The 14,613-nt window shown below is 36.8% G+C and overlaps 1 protein-coding gene across 1 annotated transcript in view; it reads right to left on the bottom strand.

The window, feature by feature from the left end:
- The window catches only part of LOC123240767 (zinc finger protein 271-like), a 44,993-nt gene that overhangs the window by 10,113 nt on the left and 20,267 nt on the right, over nt 1-14,613 (bottom strand). The window contains exon 5 of the mRNA XM_044668478.1: nt 7,924-8,050. Coding sequence (XP_044524413.1) covers nt 7,924-8,050 — 127 coding nt within the window. The remainder of the gene's footprint in view (nt 1-7,923; nt 8,051-14,613) is intronic.

Below are 14,613 nucleotides of genomic sequence, written 5' to 3'. Positions count from 1 at the left end.
CCATACCATTGCTGGGTTTGTACCCCAAAGAGATCACAGATAAACAGACTTGTACGAAAATATTTATAGCTGCGCTTTTTGTGGTGGCAACAAACTGGAAAAAGAAGGTATGTCCTTCAATTGGGGAATGGCTGAACAAACTGTGGTATATGCGGGTGATAGAATACTATTGTGCTAAAAGGAATAATAAACTGGAGGAGTTCCAGGCGAACTGGAAAGACCTCCAGGAACTGATGCAGAGCGAAAGGAGCAGAGCCAGAAGAACATTGTACACAGAGACTGATATACTGTGGTAAAATCGAATGTAATGGACCTCTGTACCAGCAGCAATGCAATGACCCAGGACAGCTCTGAGGGATTTATGGTAAAGATGCTGCCCACATTCAGAGGAAGAACTGCAGGAGAGGAAACATATAAGAAAAACAACTGCTTGAACGCATGGGTCGGGGTGGACATGATTGAGGGTGTGGACTTGAAACTACCACACCAATGCAACCACCAACAATTTGGAAATAGGTCTTGATCACAAGGACACATGACAAAACCAGTGGAAATGTGGGTCGGCCATGGGTGGAGGGAGTGCGGGGGGTGAAGGGGAAAGTAGGAGCATGAATCATGTAACCATGTTAAAAATGATTATTAATAAATGTTTAAATTAAAAAAACTGAATATAATCCTACAGGAAGGGGAAAAGGGGGGTAACTTTTAATGAAATAAAGAACTTCCAGTTGAAAAAAAAAATTCTTGTATTTCCCACATTCAAAAATATGTCTCATTCTGTACCTTCTGACCATTATCCTTTCAGGAAGTATAAAACATGATTCACTATTAGTCTCCTAGTAGCACTTCCCATTTAGTGATTCATGAACACATTATGGGTTCATGACTATGGTCTAAGTCAGTGATGGGCAAACTTTTTAAAGAGGCGGCCAAAGGAAAGGAAATGCTCATCTATCAGTCTGTTTCTAAGGCAACTCTTTGGAAGTTTCATTGTATTGTATCCTACTTGTATTCGTCAGATTAGGAATAATGTTGTGCTGGGGGGATAGAACATTTCAGGGGGCCACATCTGGCCTGCAGGCAGTAGTTTGCCTATCACTGGTCTAAGTGATTTCAGCTAAAACTTCTTAAATGCTACTTTAAGCAGTAAATGATTCCACAATTTTATTACAAAATACATTTTTTTCCTCTGGAACAACTAGTAGAAATTTCAAACATAGTAAGTTTCTTTATGTAATGATTCCAAACCATATGATCAGGTATACAATGATTTTGGTGTACAGGTAGTGATTACATCAAACTTTGACTCCTGACTAATTAAAACAGTTTCTCAATCCATCATCAAATTATTTCCAAATTGCCAGAAAAATTTGACTTTGCAGTATTCCCAGTAAATGATCCAGGTATGTATATAACTTAATTTGCATTCTGTATATACTGTACCAGGGTAGTTTCCTCATTCTAGGACTACGTTTTAATAGCATCTCATCTGTAATGTAATCAATCATCAGATCATGATGTTACAAATGTATGTGTTCTTACAGATGGCAAGTTCTTTGAAAAACAATCAATAGACATGGACATTACAAGACATCTTGAAACCATCCGGGACCATCACAACCATTCTATAAAAAAAGGCTATTCTTCTATAGGGTAGATTTCCAAAGATCTGGCTGGCAACATACACTATCCATTCTGTAGAGTTTTTGGGAGGGTATAGACAGTGAGCCAGTGAAAGAAGTATGTCTAAAGATTTCTTTTCTTATGAAGGTTGTTTTATATAAAAGTATTGTTTTTTGAAATGCAAAGGAGTATAGGCAATTGAATTTCAAGGGAATTTATGATTTAAATATACTACTTGTAATTAAAAATAGAAAAATCAATGTTATATATTAACTAGTAATTCATTGTGGTGACTGTTTTGTGAAATGAAAATAAAAAATGAATTTCCATCTCTTAGCAAGAGAGGTTGTAAAATTCTCCAACCATTATCCATCTCATCCATGTGAATAAGCATTTTCACTGTATTCTGATTATGAACAAAAATACATAAGGTATAGAAAGCTAGGATTACCAGTAAGGAAGACCTGAGTTCAAATCCTACTTTAGACACTTATTAGCATTATGATTTCAGGCAAGTATTTAGCCTCTTTTTGCCTCTGTTTCCTTAATAGTAAAATAGTGATAACAGTATTTACTTCACAGTATTCTGAAGATCAAATGAGATGTCTATAAAGCACATGGGGCAAAGTCTGGCACTGAATAAATGCTATTTATTATTGTTATTTTTGTTCTTTTTATTGTTAAATCAAATGGATATAGAACCACACTGAAAATTGAGTTTGGCAGCTTTTGAACCAAATGTTGCAAAATTTTTTCCAAAGAAAAAAGTCCAAATTTGAAATGAATTTCTATTAAAACTTTCCAAGCTGTAATATTTGATAAAAGCTATTCATATATCATATTCAAAAAATCTATAAAATAAAGTTAAATTGAAATCTTGGAGATAATAAGGAAGTCTTTATAAAAACATTTTTGCAAAAAACTATATTAAATTTTCATAATTATTTGCTATATATGATACTATAGTATATATGGTTTTTATAATTTAGGTAGAAAAAATTTTACATTTTATAATACATTGTAACAAAAGTATGAATTTGGAGCAAAAGTTGTCCAGGTCATTACTGTAGAAATCAAATGCATTAATGATTATAAATAATATATACTAAATTAAATGACTGGGGAGTTGCACAACACACCTGTTATTTTTGAAAGAGGTTCTAACAACAAAAGACTTTGGGATCCACTGCTCTGGAATCGCATTGAGCAGTATGAATTATTCTACTGTTCTGCTCACTCATCTTTATCTGTTTAGAAACAACTCTTATCAGGTTTTTCTGAAACTGCCTTTTATCATTTCTTTCTATTTTTTTAAACTCTTAACTTCTTGGCTCATAAGTGGAAGAGTGGTAAGGGTGGGTAATTGGGGTCAAGTGACTTGCCCAGGGTCACACAGCTGGGAAGTGTCTGAGGCCAGATTTGAACCTAGGACCTCCCGTCTCTAGGCCTGACTCTCAATCCACTGAGCTACCCAGCTGCCCCTCTTTCTATTTTTTTAAAGACCCTTACTTTCCATCTTATGCAGAAGAGCAGAAAGGCCTAGACAATGGGAGTTAGGTGACTTCTCCAGGGTCATATAGCTAGGAAGTGTCTGAAGTCAGATTTAAAACCAGTACCTCTGTCTCTAGAACTGGCTCTCAAGGCAGGGACTCTTTTTTTTTTTTTTTAATTAATTGGGTCCCCAGCCCTTAGCACAGTGCCTGGCATATAGCAGGCACTTAGTAAATGTTTATTAGATTGTGATGTGGGCTGGCAGTGGGCAGTGAGGGACAGGAATAGGAATGGGACCCTCATACTCTGAAATCTTGCATTTCTCACTAGTTAGCACTACTTAAACATCAACTGCAACACCTGTATTCTATGCTGGGCATAAGTTCTGTATATTAGTTACTTATATTCTTAGAACTGTAAGACGTACTTAACTGCTTATAGTCATCCTCTAAGGTACCGTATCCTCCCTACCATGTTCTCATTCCAGAAGTGCAGGGAGACCTCTCCCACGTTGACAAATGATGACAAAGTGGACAATGGGGGAACATGGAACCTGAGCTCTGGGGACTCTGGCATTCCAGCAGAATTCCCCAAACTGGTACGTGCTCCTTATTCCCTATGGCAACAAACCCCAAAACATACCTCTACCTGAATTTGGCCATGCCCACCTTCCAGGGTTTTGGGGAAAGGTGAAGATTTCTCTGGAATGGGAGATTTCAAGCCCCTAGTCTGCAATATATATGCCAGCCCTGATCTACAGTGTGGAAGCTACCACTCTATAGTGGAGTTGCTACTCTATACTATCAGCTCCAAAGAAGCTACTCTATTAGCCCCTAGGCTTATTCATCAGCTCTAAGGCCACCCAATTAGCCCCCAGAGTATTCCGCCAGCTATTAGGCTATTATACCACCATAAACCTCTTCTTCTTTAAATAAAATTATTTTCTTCTGGATTGAATGGAGTTTGAGTCTCCCATTCTTGCAGTGGGACCCTGTTACAAATTTAGGTGTATGTCTGCCACAACAATTGTTTTGTTAGGGTGGGTTTCTTGCCCCAGAATATTCCCATCTCTTTCATCCCCATTTTTTCCACCAATTTTCAATCTTGCTACTTACTGTCTACTTGCTCCTTCCTTATTGCCATAAATAAAACCAGATCTTCCTGATACTCAAAAAACCTCACTTGATCCATTCATTCCCAACTATATATTATTCTATCTTTGTTCTGTTCAATTACTAAATAACTAGAGATGTTCATCTATAATTGGTATCTCCAGTCCCTTTATTTTTATTCTTTGAAACTCTGTCTGGCATCCAACTTCATTGTTCAACTAAAACAATTCTCTGCAGTTACAAATCATCTCTAAATGACTTCTCAGTTCTCATCCTTCTTGATCTCTGCCACATATGACACAATCACCCTTTCTTCCTGGACACTCTCTTCTCTCTAGGTTTTAGAGACACTACTGTCTCCTGGTTCGCCTCCCATATCCAAAACTAGATTCGTTTTCTTCTGACCAAAACTCCTCTATTCTTACTTTCCTACTGCTATCTACACACCACTCTGCCAATCATCTAAGTGTGTAATCAAGATGTCACCCACTCCTTATCATCTCTCACATACTCACAACCCTCATTTCAATCTTTTAGAAAGACCAGTTGACTCTACTTTCCCCCCTCTCTCATATACGCTCTCTTCTCTCCAATACTGTCACTTTCTTGATTGAGACCCAGAGGTATTGCAAGAGGCTGTTGGTTAGTCTTGTTGCCTTGAGTCTCTCTCCAGGCCACTCAATCCTCCACAAAGCTTCCAATTCATCTTCCTAAACAAAGCATACATCTGACAATGCCAAAACCTACTCAATAAGTTCCAGTGCCTCCCAATCACCAAGATCAAATATAAAACCACCTGGTTGCTAAAGCCCTTTATCATCTTCCACTCCCTTATCTTTTGAATATTGTTTTCCCTTACTCCCCCTCCACATATGGAATAGTGGTACAGGCCTCTTTCTTGTTCCTTAAATAGGACCTTTCATCTCCTGATTCCTTGTGTTTTCCCTGGCTTCCCCTTCTGCCTAGAATGTCCATCTAGGCTTCCCTGAGGTTCTACTCCCCACTCCCCTTCTATGGTAAGCCTGATTTTTTCTGCCTTCCCTCTTTTCATTAATTATAATTTATCTTGGATAGAGCAGGTCTCCACATAATTGTCTGCATGTTGTTTTCCCCACTAGATTGTAAACTCCCTGAGGGCAGGGTTTCTCATTTGCCTTTCTTTATATCAATGTACTTAGCATAATGTTTGGCACACACTAGGTTTTTAATATATATTTGTTGAGTTGAAGGTCAAGAAGAGAGCTCTTAGGGGCCAGCCTCAACCCTTTTTGAATGCTTTCAGGAGATTTCTGGACCCCATAGTTCTAAATAATGACTTCTTATATGATCACAGATTTATCACTAGCAGGAAAGTGAAAAGTTATGGACTCTAACTCCTAATTTCACAAATGGGAAAACTAAGACTCAAAGGTTCAGTGACTTTTCCAGTATTATACTGATAAAAAACATCTGAAAAAGGATGCCAAGATGCCGGATGCCATCGAGGCTGTGATGTTTAGCATGGCTACTCACAAGCTCTGACAATCCAGCATGGCAGGTTGTCAGGAGGATGGAAATTCCACACTCAGTTTCCCCTATGTGATTCTTTTTACAGTGACATTCACTTGCATTGAAATTATTACAATTAATATCCTTATTCGGCTCCAAGGAGACACAGAAAAACAATACAGGTTCATGACAAGAAAAATCACACTCACAGACTACTCAATATCCCAAAATAAACCCCTGTTCAACCCCCTAGAGTATAGAAATTTTCCCTAGAATCAGCCCAGCAAAAAACCAGTAGTTAGTGAGTTAATGCAAGTTTCTAAAGTTCCCAGCAAGAAAATACCTGCCCTGAGTTTGTTCCCAAACTCCTACAGACCAAAGAAACAGTGAAACACAAGGAAAAAAAGGGAATGATAAATTAGCACAGAATCGCCCTACCAGAACTGCATTCTTATTGACCCTATAGCAGAAAACAGCATGGGAACAAAATTTGGACCAGACTGATATTATTGTATCTTATTAGATGTAATCAACTACCATAACTATCTCCTTGATTGATGATGGGAATGAATAGTATAATGTAACTATATACATGATTTAATTAGTCAAAATATAATTAACTATCATGCTTATCTAGGAACTGATGTTCTTGTACCTTACAGATGGTTGAAAATAATTAAGTTCCAACTAAGCCATACTGTAATGAATAATTCTTGACAAGCTCGCTTCTTTGTTTAATCATAGTAAGATAATTAGTAAATGCCAATCATATGATGTTTCAAAAGTTAATGTGATTTTGATGTATGGGAAACTCAAAACCTGTATGAGAGCATAAAGAAAAAAAAAGGGGTATAAAAATAAAAAACAGCAGATGGCATTAGGGAACAGCCTCTGCAATTTGACTTGCACTCTGGCTCGTTTTCATTTCATTCTTCGCCACACCATCCCACCTCCAGAGACCCAACCAAGTCAGGTGCTTTTGCCTACAAACCTAGCATTCTGTTCACTACAACACAAATGCCTCTTATGATAATAACCTTTTATCTTGAACTTGTTTTCATCTCTCTCACCTGGAGAAGAGTTCTTTGGTCCTTTTTGATCCAGGATCCATAATGCTTCCCTTTCCTCAAAATGGGAGAACAAATCTTCTCTGAGAACTGGAATTCCTGGGCATGAGGAATAAGGAAAAGATGAGGATAGAGAGAATCTTAAACTTTATTCCTCTTTAGGGAAAGGGGACATGCAAGCAATGACCACTGGATGGCCCCCAGGACTCATTGAGGATGATAGACATGATATTTATTTTGGTGAGCCTGGGAGTAGAGAGAAAATAATGCAGCCAATTTGGAACTAAAAAATTCTGTCTTTATCTACCTCTTTCATAGAAGGATGGGCACATTCCATAATTTTCATTATCAAGAAACTGGAGTCAGCTGGTAGTTCAGTGGTGAGAGCCCCGGGCTTAGAGTAAGGAAGACTGGAGTTGAAATCCAGCCAGACACAAGTTTTTTTGCCCATGGGCAAGTCACTTAACTTCTGTTTGGCTTAGTTTCCTTAACAGTAAAAACACCAAACATATGGTTCTGTGAGGATCAGATGAGATAATATTTATAAAGTACTAAGCATAGTTCCTGGCACATAGGTGGCCTACATAAATGTTTGTTTCTTTCCCTTCTTTCCCCACCATCTTTTGCTGCAATTTGGGGAAAGAATGAAAAACAAAAATAAATTATTATACAAAGTGGGACTAGGAGTAATAAGCTACAAATTTATGCTTGTTAACAAGGATTTTTAAAGACTAAACCCATCCCAAAGAAGAAACCCTTGATAGAGAGGGGGGTTCCCTTCACTTCCCACCTTCAAGAAATGTAAGATTTTGCAGACAAAATTCATGTCCAGGTAGAAGCTAGTTTAGATAACCTCCAAAATTAGCTCCAAGTCTGAGATTCTATAACCCCGATTTGTTCTGTAACATGCTAAAATAGGAGAGACAGCTTCAAAAGCAACAAAGGGAAGTCCTAACTTTCTAACATAAAAAGCTAAGACTTTTTGTTGGCAAAACCAGGCAGCAGAAGGAGCCTGTTGAAAAAACATCACTTTTGCCCTTCTAATAACTGATAAATGCTCACTCAAACCCATCCCGATAGAAAAGAAAAGAAGACTCTCATTTGATGGCAGATTCAGAGTTCCCAAAGCAAGTTATACTTACCCAGGGAGAGCAGATTCTGGGAGTTTTCCAGCATGACCTCCATGTACAGTTCTTTCTGAGAATAGTTTAAGAGGCACCACTCCTCATGGGTGAAGTCCACAGCCACATCCTTGACTGTCAGTGACTCCTAACCATCAAAATTCACAAGATTTAGGACTAAACGAGACTTCAAAATTCAAAGCTTATCACTTTACAGAAGGAAACTGAAGTACAGAGAAGGGAGTTCCTAAAGATCACGTGACTTAGGAGTGTCAGTGCCAACACTCAAATCCATAGTCATTAAAGCCCAATGGAATACTAAAAAAAAATTTTATTTGCAGTTAGAATGAATTTGACAAATATCTGTAGAGAGCCAGCTCTATATTTCTGGGGGTCCTGAGTGGCGTTTAGTGGCATTGGATTGAATGAGAACAGTCAGACTAAATGCTTAGCTCATAATTGCTCCAACATGAGTTAGAGTTTATTATTTACTATTTTCACACAAAGAACACAAAGAAAAACTTACAGCTGATAGAGGTTACAAATCACACAAAAGAAAATCCTTGAAGGCTTCAAAGTAAAGATAGAATAGGGTCCAAGGCCGAATTCTAGCTGCTTGGATATCAGCAAGCAAATTCCAGGAATCATAACTATATTCTATAGATATCATAAATGAATTGAGTCTTGTATTTTTTTTTAATTTTTTTAAACCCTTAACTTCTGCGTATTGGCTCCTTGGTGGAAGAGTGGTAAGGGTGGGCAATGGGGGTCAAGTGACTTGCCCAGGGTCACATAGCTGGGAAGTGTCTGAGGCCAGATTTGAACCTAGGACCTCCCGTCTCTAGGCCTGACTCTCAATCCACTGAGCTACCCAGCTGCCCCAAGTCTTGTATTTTTTATCAAGAGAACTGCACCTGGTTGGATAAAGTTTTGTCTATCTCTGACCTTGACTGACTTAGGAATATTCTTAGAGTTTAGGGATCCTAATTTTCTTGTAGGGAAATTGTTAACTCAGTAACTGTTGGTTTGTTTAAAGCTTTCCAATGGGACTTATAATGTTATTAAGAAAAGGTGTGGATCTAAAAAGGAATCAAAAGAGGAGTCTCAGATTTTTACCTTAGATGACCATTCTGTCCACATCCTGACATGCAGTGCAGAAAAAATCATACACATAGTTTTACTTGCCGATGATTTTGTAATGGGATCCAGATAAAATATCTATTACAGACTCTATTTCTCTAAATAACTTCCAATAGCTTCCTGGAGGGGTCAAGTTGTTTTTGGATTAACCAACCTATTGGTACCAGAGCTTTTCAGGGCTCAGGTGACCAGGACCAAACACAAAGACTGCCTCAGCCTGGATTGGTCACGTAGGGAATCCAGATAACAGGCCCTATCCTGACCCTATTTCTCCAATCGTCCTTCCACAAATATCTTACTATAAAATACTTCTATGGAATCAAGGATAAAGTAGGCATTCTATAAGAAAGGTATGAGAAGCTGTGGAGGAGAAAGAGAGAGTGATATTAAACTTCTTCAAAAGGGCTGAGTGACATGTTAAGAAAATTCTACAAAGAATGTGTGAAAAGTTGGCAAGTACTGTATATGCTGGGGGAAGAGACATTTACCTGTGATCAAGAGAAGGTAAAGAAAAAGGAATTGTCTGGTGAATTTCCTAAAATTATGAAATAAAGTCTTATCTACAAGAAAACATGAAGAGGATTCTTAAGAAAGATAACAATCTGGACTATACTGAGTAATATGAAACTGGTACCAACCAAGTGAAGAATTATTTATGGTTAGTTACTCTATTGAGAGCTTCAAGTGACAATGTATAAGATTTATTATAGTCAAAACATTTCATTTCTTTGCTTTATGATTGCTTATGCTTGTTAATGGTATATATTAATTTTCATATTTCATTATATAGATTCTAAAAGCAATTATGATGGCAAAAAGAGATTTCTTTCCTTTATTAAAAATGTATTATTTCATTACCTGAGGTTGGAGATGAAGTTAATTCATAAGAAAGACACTTGCAGTTTTCAAGTGTGAGGCTTTATTTTTCATATACTATATAAAATCTTTTATCAATGCTCTAGAATAGAAAGCCCTAAATTAATTTCTGCACATTTGGGAGAATTACTGTGTGTTTTCTTTGGGATCCCAAAGAATGTCTTCCTTTCTAATAGAATTTGGTTAATAAATGAAAGGGAGATGGGTTTTTTTTTCTGTATATATGACAAACCCCTCATATGTTCCTAATGGAGAGGGTAGAGGTAGATGGTTTGATAGATCACCTCTTAATTATTTATCCATCAAATAGAAATGTCTTGTGATGTTCAAGAGAAGAACTGAATAATGAGCTCTTAAAACTATTTATTAAGCTGTTCAATCCAGCTTCTGGGACCCCAGTCATTTGAAAGGGCCATGGAGGTCTATCTATATATCACCATATGGTTATGATGCTAGCCTAATCAAGAAATGGGTATATACTCAATAAACTGATATTTCTTACCTAAATTCAGTCTCTTGAAATAATTTTAATCATAATATGAGAAATAAATTATATATCTCTAAACATATCCCTAAAACTCTAGTATACTAGAGAGCCAGAGTGAGGATAATGAAGTCAGAGGCAAATTTATGGATGAATACAAGAGACTGGCCATATGTGAAAAGGCCTTGATACTTGAAAAAAGTTATCTATTTTTCCAATCCACCATATGTAGAACACGTCTGGCCAATGAGGTATTACTTGATGCTCTCTCATTTCATTATCTACCAGGTCCACTTTTATAGAGGTTCTATTATTTAGGAATAATTCTCAATCATATGAATAGTATTGTTCTTTCACTTTCATAATTTTGATTTTGTCATCCAATTTATCCTTTTTGGAAATCCATATTTGCCTTTTAACTTTATTCCTAAATTATTTAATTCCTGAATAAATTTTATTGGTCTTTTTCCAATTTTTGAGAGTCCCAATAATTTATAAAGCTTTCCTTTGTGACTTAAGTCACAATTCTTTCTTGCATGGTATTTATTCATAGTTTGGGCTCTCACTATAGGAAGGCAATACTATTTGTTGGTTGATAATTCATATCTAATTGACTCTCTAATTCACAACAGAAACTATTGCAAACCTCTTCCTTCTCAAACTTTCCAAATACATCCTTCACACTCAATTCATCAATTTACTTTCTCTGTTTTATTGATGTAAACATTTATAAACATGAATTTCCCCTCAATTATCTCTTTACATAAATCTTACTAGGTTGTCTCATTGTCGTTTTCTTTAATGACATTTTTGATTGTTTCTATGATTTGTTCTTTGACCCATTCATTCTTTAGGACAAGGTTATTTAGTTTCCAATTCATTTTTAGTCTTTCTGCTGACCTTTGTTGATTTTAATTTTAATAGCATTATGGTTCGAAAAGTATGCATTTAAAGATTTTTATGCCCTGTTATGTGATCAATTTTTGTGAAGGTGCCATGTATTGCAGAGGAAAAAGTGTATTCCTTTCCATTCCCATTCAGTTTTCTCCAGAGGTCTATCATCAAACTTTTCTAAAGTTTGCTTAACACCTAAACTTCTTTTTTATTTTTTGGTTGGATTCATCTACTTTTTATAGAAAATGTTGAAGTCTGCCACTAGTAATGTTTTGCTATCTAGTTCTTGCTGTAACTCATATAAATTTTCCTTTAAGAATCTCGATCTTATGCCATTTGGTGCATATGTATTTGATATTGTTTAATTATCTGTGGTGCCTTTTATCATGATGCAATTTTCTTCCTTATCTCTTTTGAATAGATCAATTTTTACTTTTTCTTTATCTGAAATTATGATTGCTACTCCTGCTTTTTTTTACTTTAGCTGAGGCATGGTAGATTCTGTTCCAGCCCCTTACTTTTACTCAGTGTGTATCTCCTTGCTTAAAATGTGTTTCCTGTAGACAGTATATTGTGGGACTCTGGTTTTTAATCCACTTTGCTGTTTCCATTTTATCAGTGAATTCATTCCATTTGCCTTCATAGTTATGTTTACTAATTGTATTTCCCTCCATCTTATTTTCTTCATTTACTCTTTTCTCTCTTTTTTTAGCCTTTCCCTGTTCACAGATGTTTTGTTTTCAATGACTTGCCTTCCCCAATTTTTCCTCTTTTTTTGTCCATCCCCCCCCCTCCTTTATTCTCCCCACCTTCTTACTCCACTAAAGCATAAGGTAAGTTTCTATAGCAGAGTGTGGGTGTTTTCCCCATTTAGAGTTAGTTTCAATGAGCATAGGGTTCAAGAATCCACCCCTCCCCCATCTTCTCTTCTACTGTATTTGCCTCTTATGCTCATCTTATCTCTCCTTTGTTCTTCACCTTTATAGTTTCCTCTTTCCCATCCCTCTTTTTTCCCAATATTAGCCCATCTTATTTAGCTTCTTTCCTATATACTCCTTTCCATTGCTCTAATAGTAATAAAGTTCTTAAGTATCTTGGGTACTTTAGGTATTTTGCATATCCTAAGTACCTTATCTTTCTCAAGAATCATAGACATCTTAATTATTTCAAATATCACCTACCTAGGTACTCAACTCAACCTTATCAAACCCCTTAAGTTTTCACTTTGCCTTTTTATGCTTCTCCTGAGTGTCAAATTCGCTCATCAAATTTTCTTTTCAGCTCTGGTTTTTTGGTGAGGAAGGTTTGAAATTCTTCTGTTTCATTAAAAGTCAATTTTTCCCCTGAAGAATTTGCTCAGTTTTGATAGGCATGTAATTCTAGGTTGTAGGCCTAGATCTCTTGCCTTTTGCAATATCATATTCCATACCCTTTGGTTCTTTAGTGTAGAAGGTGCTAGGTCCTATGTAATACTGACTGTGGCTCCACAATATTTGAATTCCTTTTTTCTGGTTGCTTGTAGTACTTTTCCCTTGGTTTGGGAGTTCTGGAACCTGGATATAATAGTCCTGGGGTATTTTATGTTGGGGTCCCTTTTAGGAAGCATCCACAGATTCTCCCAATTTCCATCTTTCCCTCTTGTTCAAGGATATCAGGGCAGTTTTCCCTGATGATTTCTTGTAATACAGTGTCCAGGCTTTTTTTTGTGATCATGGCCTTCAGGTATTCCAATGATTCTTAGATTATCTCTTCTGGATCCATTCTCCAGGTCAGTCATTTTTCTAGAAAGGTATTTTAGAGTTTATGTTTTTTCATTTCCTTGATCTTGTCTTATTGCTTCTTGATTTCTCGTGGTTTCACCAGCCTCCATTTGTCCATTCCAATTTTTAGGGAGTTATTTTTCCCTTGATTTTTTTGTTTCTTTTTCCATTTAGCCAATCCCACTCTCCAAAGAGTTGTTTTCTTCAGTTTTGTTTTGTTTTTGCTTCTACTTCCAGTTGGTCCTTCTGTTCCTTAGGGAGTTGTTTTCTTTAAGGCGTGTCCCTTTCATTTTAGCCTATTCTAGTTTTTAGGAAGTTGATTTCTTCAGTGTATTTTCTCCCTAGCTGTTGAATTTTTCTATCAATTCTCTTTTTATTTTTTTAACTTCTTTTCAAGTTCTTCCAGGGGTTCTTTTGGACCTGACATCCTTTCATACTTTCTTCTGAGGCTTTACAGGTATCCTCTTTGAAAAGCATTGTCCTCTTCTGAATTTGTATTTTGGTCTTTTCTATCACTAAAGTCATTTTCTAAGGTTAAGGTTTGCTTTTTTTCTGTCTGCTCATTTTTTCTAGTTTTTCCCCCTATTATTTTATCTATCTATTGAGGTTCTTCTCTGTTCCTGGGGTAGAGGGCATATTGCTCCAAACTTGCAGAGTATTCTTCTCTAGTACTTGGGGTAGGCCCAGCTGCCTTTGTTTCTCACAATGTGTTTGTTGAAGAGGTGGCCCTGTTGGCTTGCTCAGGGGAGATATGTGATTGTTTTGTCCAGCTATATTCACCAGTTCCCCGTATGTTTTGTGGACTAGGCTGATCCACACATCGCAAATGGATGCCTAATAGATATCTTAAATTCAAATGTCTAAAAGGGAACTAAAGCTCCCCAACCTTCCTACCTTCCCTATTAGTATTAAGGGCAAACCCATCCTTTCAGGCCCTAGCACTCAAAAAACCAAGGTGTCAGACTTAATGTCTCAAAGTTCATTTAAATTCAACATGATCAGACAATCTAGGAATCAATCAATAGTTTAAAAAGTGGATCTATTTAGCAATAAAAGGAAAAGAATATTAAATAAGAACCAACATTAAAGTCTCAAAAAACTTGTTTCAGTTGTTTGTACTTCCCATCAGCCTAGTATGAAGTGGATGACTTTGGAGCCTTTTATATCTGATCAACCTCTAAGCTCTCCATAGCACCTGCCTCCTTAATAGCCACTGGAATGAACTGTTCTCAAACACCCATTACACTGAGGGAAATCTTCACATACTGAGGGCAGACATTCCTCTAATACATCTATATGTTTTGAGGCCTGCCAGTTACCCTCAATTTGGTTTAGCCCACCAGCCAAAATGGTTTCCCTGTGTACACTATAGTTTCTTGGAGCCACAGGTAAAAACTGGTTGAAAGGTAGGCATGAAAGCAAAACAAGCAATCCTGAAAAGGGCTTGTCAAGCCCTTATACCAAAGGTGTTATATATATTCTTGAACGCCCACATGTGTTTCTAGGTAAGTTACTTAAGCACTGTTTGTTGGAATCTATCCAACAGCTCCAAGAATC

The sequence above is a fragment of the Gracilinanus agilis genome, chromosome 3, assembly GCF_016433145.1.
Source record: "Gracilinanus agilis isolate LMUSP501 chromosome 3, AgileGrace, whole genome shotgun sequence".
Classification (NCBI taxonomy): domain Eukaryota; kingdom Metazoa; phylum Chordata; class Mammalia; order Didelphimorphia; family Didelphidae; genus Gracilinanus; species Gracilinanus agilis.
The sequence above is the reverse complement of the archived record's forward strand: the minus strand, read 5'-3'. Positions and strand labels throughout refer to the sequence as shown.